Genomic DNA, 6,012 nt, shown 5'->3' with positions numbered 1-6,012 from the left:
TTCTTTGCTATCTAAATGTCAGGATCACTAGACAAGATGTTTCTATCCTTTTCTACTTTCCATTTCCAGTTGCAATAGTAGCCTATGGTTAGGTCGAAATGGTAGCTTATGGTTGAGTGGACTTGTTGGTTATCATGAAAACAGCATCACTACAACATAGTCTTAACCTTGCCTGTAGTCCCCCACACCATTTGAGGATGAGCATGGTGTCAGGGACAGTTTACTTGGTCTTCTTCGGGGACTGCGGTGTTTGAGCACCCCTATCCTGAGTTTGACCAGACCCATCAGAATCTGACTCAGTCTTGTTTTCAGAAGAGCAGCAGGTGGGTTGAACACAGCAGGTGGGCTGTGGGCAGCAGGTGCACTTTTTGGGGCAGCACGAACACTTCGTTGGGCAGCATGGTTTCATCGGACAAGGACAAGCACAGGCAGCTGGACAGGTGCCTGGACAGGCACAGGGAGTCGGACAGGGACAGACCTTTGGTATGCAACATGGGGATTTAGGTGGACAGCATGGGGACTTGGGACAGCAAGGTGATTTCAGACAGCACGGTTTGGGTGGGCAACATGGTTTTGGTGGGCAGCATGGAGTGGGGCAGCACTGGTTGGTTTTGGATGAGTCACTCATCTTCTTTAGAGTTGGAGTTTCTAGGGAAAAAAAGAATATTTAAATGACTATCTGAAGGTCTACTTTCAGCATCACCTTCTTTGGTCTCCAAATGCATCTAAATCTCCAGGATGAAAACTAAGACCTTGGTTAAGTAGGGCTGGCCCTCTCAGAGGCCAGAAATATTGCCCATTCATGCCATCACAGCAATTTAGTTGTTTGTCCCTTATTAGATAGAGATGTTTCAGATGAAGAATATAAAGTTACAAATATGTCATAAATTTGTGTAAAGATTCTTCGTCAAGAGTAGAGACCTGTAGCTGATTTTGAGTCACATAAGCTTTATCTTATCTAATGATTACACCAATGTAAAAGCTAAATCTTTTATTCACTACTTTGAATATGAAGGCAACTGAAATTCAGACATCTACTTCAGCGGTTTGTAAATGGATTCAAAATAGGTTCCATTTCACCCCAGATCACATGTACACTCAGGTCTAAATGTGGTTTCTAGGAACCTAGGTGGAATAGGATTCTCAGAGTCACCAACTATCACTCCCTTTCTGAATGTACATGATAATTCCATGAACCTTGTAACATGGACCATCAACTGACACTGGCTAGTGTCAACAAGAAGACATTGATACATCACTGCCCCAGGGATTGAGAGATCTAGCTCTGTAAGGCTAAAGCCACTCCATTCACATCTTCTAGCTATTGTCCTTCTCTTCAAGGATAAGGAGGAAGGACCTTGACCTTGGAGAGACCTCAAAGAAAACCTTTCAAAACTTTTACAATGATTTTATTCTCTTCTAAATAGTGAAATCTTAAATAACTTTGTTTCAGTTCAGGCAAGAATGTAACTAAGAATTCAAAGGCAGAGAGACCAGGGTTGTCATGTAACTAGAAAAGAGATACCTAAGGAGTCAGGATGTTTTTGTACACCCTTAATGTACATTGGGTTCAGGCAACCACACATCCATGTTGGATAGGTACCAGGTCTGTCAGAGCCCTGTCACCAGGCAAAAGAAGATGTTGGAGCAGTGACTGCCCAAGTAGGTGTTCAGCCACCATCCAAACCTGTGGTACCCACAGGGATTTTTTAAAAACATCCTCTGGCACAAACTTTTAAAAAATGCCGCCAAATGTGTGTGTGTGTGTGCGTGTGTGTACTCGAACTCATGCTCTTTTATCATGATGATACAAGAAGGGAATTAGCTTGAGGTTTGTGATAGTGCCTGTGAGCTGGAGCAAGTTGAATTAGTTACACTTTCTTATTCAGGTCTTTGGTTGAGATCTGGGTGAAGAACTCCTCTAATGGTGCCTGCTCTGCTAAGGTCTCAGTCTCCTGGAGTGGACCCTTCCACCTGTATCTCATCCTTTCCTTTCCCTAACACTTAGCCTATCTTCTTGTTTTGTTGTCCAGAAGATTCAGGGACTCCTGGGGATAGAAACTACAAATTATTTTTGCCAGATAGAATCTGTTACTCTAGAAAGCAAGCCCTGGAAGTGTGCAGAGCTCTTGAATTTCATGGTTACTAAAGACACCTGTATGATGAATTAGATTGCCATAAGAATCACTCTTTATGACATCACAGAAGACACGGGCCTTGGCTATCCTGGAGGATGGGTGTCAGGTCCTTAGACTCATTCCTTTTCCATTGGGAGTTTGACCTAAATCCAGTTTACACTTGACAAACTGGGTCCCAATGAGCCTAGGTGTGGTTGATACCTCCACCCTGTGGAGACAGTGATTTTCTGACTGACAAGCTAATTGCCAAGTCCCGTCTGTTCTCTTTCCACTCAACTTTGTTATCCTTGCTGAGCTTTCAGTGTAGAAAGAAAGCCCCTGGCATCCAAGGAGGACCTTCTGTATTCCTGGATACAGACAGAATTTTCAGATGATCTGAATCCCCTGGACCATAGCAGCAGCAGGGACAGAAATGTGGAAGGGAGAAAATCTACTGTATTTCAGCCCTTCACATTCCTGAGTTTCTCCCTCAGTGATGAAGCTGAATTGTCACGACTGTTTCCATTTGGAAAGGGTGTGATTTGGGGGGACAGATTTTTAATTCTCTCCTAACTAAGTCAACCAGTTATTAAGGTTTCTGTCCTTTGTTAAGAAACTTCTATTTCTGTTTCCAGCGGATGATCTTGGAGTAGCATTACTAAGGGGTAAGGGTAGGAAAAGTAATCCCATCCCTCTCTGAACAAGAGATGTCACAAAGGGGCTGAGCTGGCAGATCTGCCTAGCAATGCCCAGATGTGCCTGGGATTGAGGTCAGCAGTGAGGAGACAAACAGAAGAGGATAGACACATCAGCATAGCAGTAGACACTGGGGTAGCCAGGAAGGAGTAAGGAGTATCTGGTCTCTATCATCTTAGCTTAAAGATATTTCACAGAAAGTGTATGTGTGTGTATGTGTGTGTATGTGTGTGCACGTGTGTGAATGTGTGTGTATGAGAGTGTGTGTATGTGAGGGAGGGAGAGAGAGAGGAGAGAGAGAGAGAGAGAGAGAGAGAGAGAGAGAGAGAGAGAGAGAGAGAGAGAGAACATGTTCTGGAGCTCGTGAAGCCTTAGGCAGTGAGTTTGGAGGTGTGTATCTGTGGGAAGTTCCTTATCTGTCTCTTCACCTTGTTTGCATCTACTCCTTTAAGGTCCTCAATCCCAGACCAGGCTCAAAGGAGGATCCAACACCCTGTGTTTCTTTTCTATTGCTTCTATTTCTGAGTGTAGCCTGTGCCACTATTTATCCTCTCTGCCACCTTCTTCTTCTTCTTCTTCTTCTTCTTCTTCTTCTTCTTCTTCTTCTTCTTCTTCTTCTTCTTCTTCTTCTTCTTCTTCTTCTTCTTCCTCCTCCTCCTCCTCCTCCTCCTCCTCCTCCTCATCCTCCTCCTCATCCTCCTCCTCCACTTCTCCTCCTCCCTCTCCCTTTTCCCCTCCCTGCCCTATCTCTCTCTAATTCTCTCACTTGAAGGACAGTACATTGAAAGGTCAATTCAGAGTGTCCTGGTGACTGAGAAGTACAGATCATTAAGATCCATCCATCTATCTAGATCTAGATATGCTGTTTCTATAACAGCATTTATTCCAGTACAGAGCTCTTGAGCTATACCCCCTCCCCCACACACACACCATTATCCCTGTGTTGGATATGGAAGAATAAATCCCCTGTGTTAGAGTTGGCAAATAGGCTAGGAGTCAATCTATTCCACTGTAACATAGGGAAGACAATAACAAATTGCTGAGTAGTCTTACCACACTGGATACAAGTCCATTGCAAACCAGCTCTGCTGCCATCATCTTGTTGACTGGTACTTTACACTGGTCTGTTATACTTACGTAGGATTCTGATTGCTCTCGTCCCCTACAAAGGAGTACTTCTCCTTTTACACAAATATAGTTAATCCTCCTGAAGCCTCCTACATGGAAAATCTTACTACCTGCTGTTATCCCTCAGAACAAGCTTCTCCCCCCATTTCTCCACTTAAGGATGCGGTTCACAAGCTGCTCCAGAAGTCTGCCCACTGTATCAAGTCTTTCTGCTATTCTGTTTTAGTGAATATTGACCTAAATCCAAGTTCCTTAAGGCGTGGTAAGGCTGCCCTTTCTGGGCATCCTCTCTCACTTTTGGCTTCTGTTCTCTCATGCTTCATAGGCTGGCTCAGAAGAGATGGCTGTTGAATTCTGCTTACATCCTTTTGGGATCCTTGAATAGCTTCCCATTCTTAAGAATTTCTCTCCAGTCTCCACTCTAACCTCTCACTAAATATTATTCAAACCTGATATTCTATGTAAGTACCATTCAAATAAACTTCCTTGGCCCATCAGCTAAGTCCATTTTTTTTAAGTTCCTTTCACCAATTATCCTGTTAGTGTTTTATAACAGTAAATCACATAGTTGATTTTCTGCTTCTCTTTTTAATCAGCAAAGATATTCTCATCTATGTAATATAGCATCATATGGACCTCATTAACTGATAAATAAAGGAACAATTCAGAGAAAGAAGACCCAACAAGATAAGGCTTGTATGTGTTACCTGATCAGGCAACACAATTCTTCCTCAGGCTCTTCTTAGTTCACCACTTCCATACTTGATTCTGGTGTTAAAAGTAGTTTTCTGGATGTTTTCAGCAGATAGATGCTGGATCTTCCTCAGCAGTCTAGTGAGTCCATGACTATCAGAAGCCAAAGTCTTCTGAACCAGGTCCTCTGCTTCCCTCCCCTCTAAACTCTAAGCTTCTCTATGACATCATAATACTCTCCCCAAGGTTCTATGACTAGCTAGCTGGCTCACCTTTGCCCACTACTGCTCAAACTGTCTGCTTGCTCTGGCCGCCCTTGCCAAAGTTCAAAAGCTCTTTAGTTGATTCACCTCATCCCATCACACACACCCCAAAAAGTTTAAAGCACAAACTATATTGTCTAGACTGATACAGTGTATTTTAAAAAGCAAGATAAGACACAGCCATTCCTTTTGGAAAGAATCGATGTTTACTGAGAGTTGGTAAATAGCCATATAAAATGGGAGTGGGTAAAAATATTTCCATTTCATAGGAGCGGGTCACAAAAACTTTCCATTTCATATCTGGAAAATGTAAAAATATTTGGTATAGGAAATGGAAGAGGACCATTTGTCAGCGAAGCTCACTGAGACAGGATCAGAGTGAGGAGTGTAGAGGAGAGGTGGACTGACATAAAAGAAGGTAGAAGGATTTGAATGTGTAAGAAAGAGCTCAGAGCATATCCTAAGGACAGTTACAACTTCTGGAAGAATTTACACCAGGGAAATGGGCCTCTCCTCACTCACTATGATATTCCCAGAGTTCAGAGCAGCCCACCCAGTGGCAGGTTTTGGAGTTAAGGTCAATTTCAGTGCCTAATATAGACAATTGGGATTTATTTGCTCTGTTCCTTCCTTTACCCCAGTCTCTTTAAAGATAGTGACAGAAGCTTCTAGAAGCAAATTTTGTCCTTCACAAAGGCACCAAGCTACAACACTGACAGAAAGCTCCAGAGCCTCTGGTCAGGTACTCGTGATTTTCCAACCTGCATCATATCCTAAGTCATGGCTGATGGTTCTCACCATCTGTGGCACTCTTCAGATGGCAGTGTATCCAATCCAAAGACTACAGAAGCCTCTGTGAGTTGAATTTTGGAGAATCTTCCATATTCTTGGCTCATACATCTCTCTAGAATCCCAAACTTTTACATCTTCGTGGATTAATGGATGTTATTAGATTCATTGTTCTCTACCAATTTAATATGTTAAAATTGTCTTAAGTAGTTCAGGTTCTCACTAGTAATAAGCTCTGCTTTGTTCTTTTGATTTGGATTTTAATTTTAATTTTTAAGCATTTTTGAAACCCACTACTATACCACATATGATAAGCAAGTGTGTGG

General features: G+C 42.6%; 1 protein-coding gene across 1 annotated transcript; it reads right to left on the bottom strand.

The window, feature by feature from the left end:
- Positions 1-220: 220 nt before the first annotated feature.
- On the bottom strand, positions 221-4,798 carry Smcp (sperm mitochondria associated cysteine rich protein). The gene is made up of 2 exons (XM_032896543.1): positions 4,649-4,798; positions 221-648 (listed from the first exon to the last, which is right to left on the bottom strand). Exon 2 carries the CDS (start codon positions 626-628, stop codon positions 221-223), a length of 408 nt encoding a protein of 135 aa, XP_032752434.1. The 5' UTR covers positions 629-648; positions 4,649-4,798.
- Positions 4,799-6,012: the final 1,214 nt, after the last annotated feature.

The sequence above is a fragment of the Rattus rattus genome, chromosome 3, assembly GCF_011064425.1.
Source record: "Rattus rattus isolate New Zealand chromosome 3, Rrattus_CSIRO_v1, whole genome shotgun sequence".
NCBI classification, from domain to species: domain Eukaryota; kingdom Metazoa; phylum Chordata; class Mammalia; order Rodentia; family Muridae; genus Rattus; species Rattus rattus.
Note: the sequence above shows the minus strand (reverse complement) of the source record. Positions and strands in the feature narration are given on the sequence as shown.

Coding starts and splice junctions, on each gene's coding strand:
- Smcp (XM_032896543.1), bottom strand. CDS start 628: ATGAGTGACTCATCCAAAACCAACCAGTGCTGCCCCACTCCATGCTGC.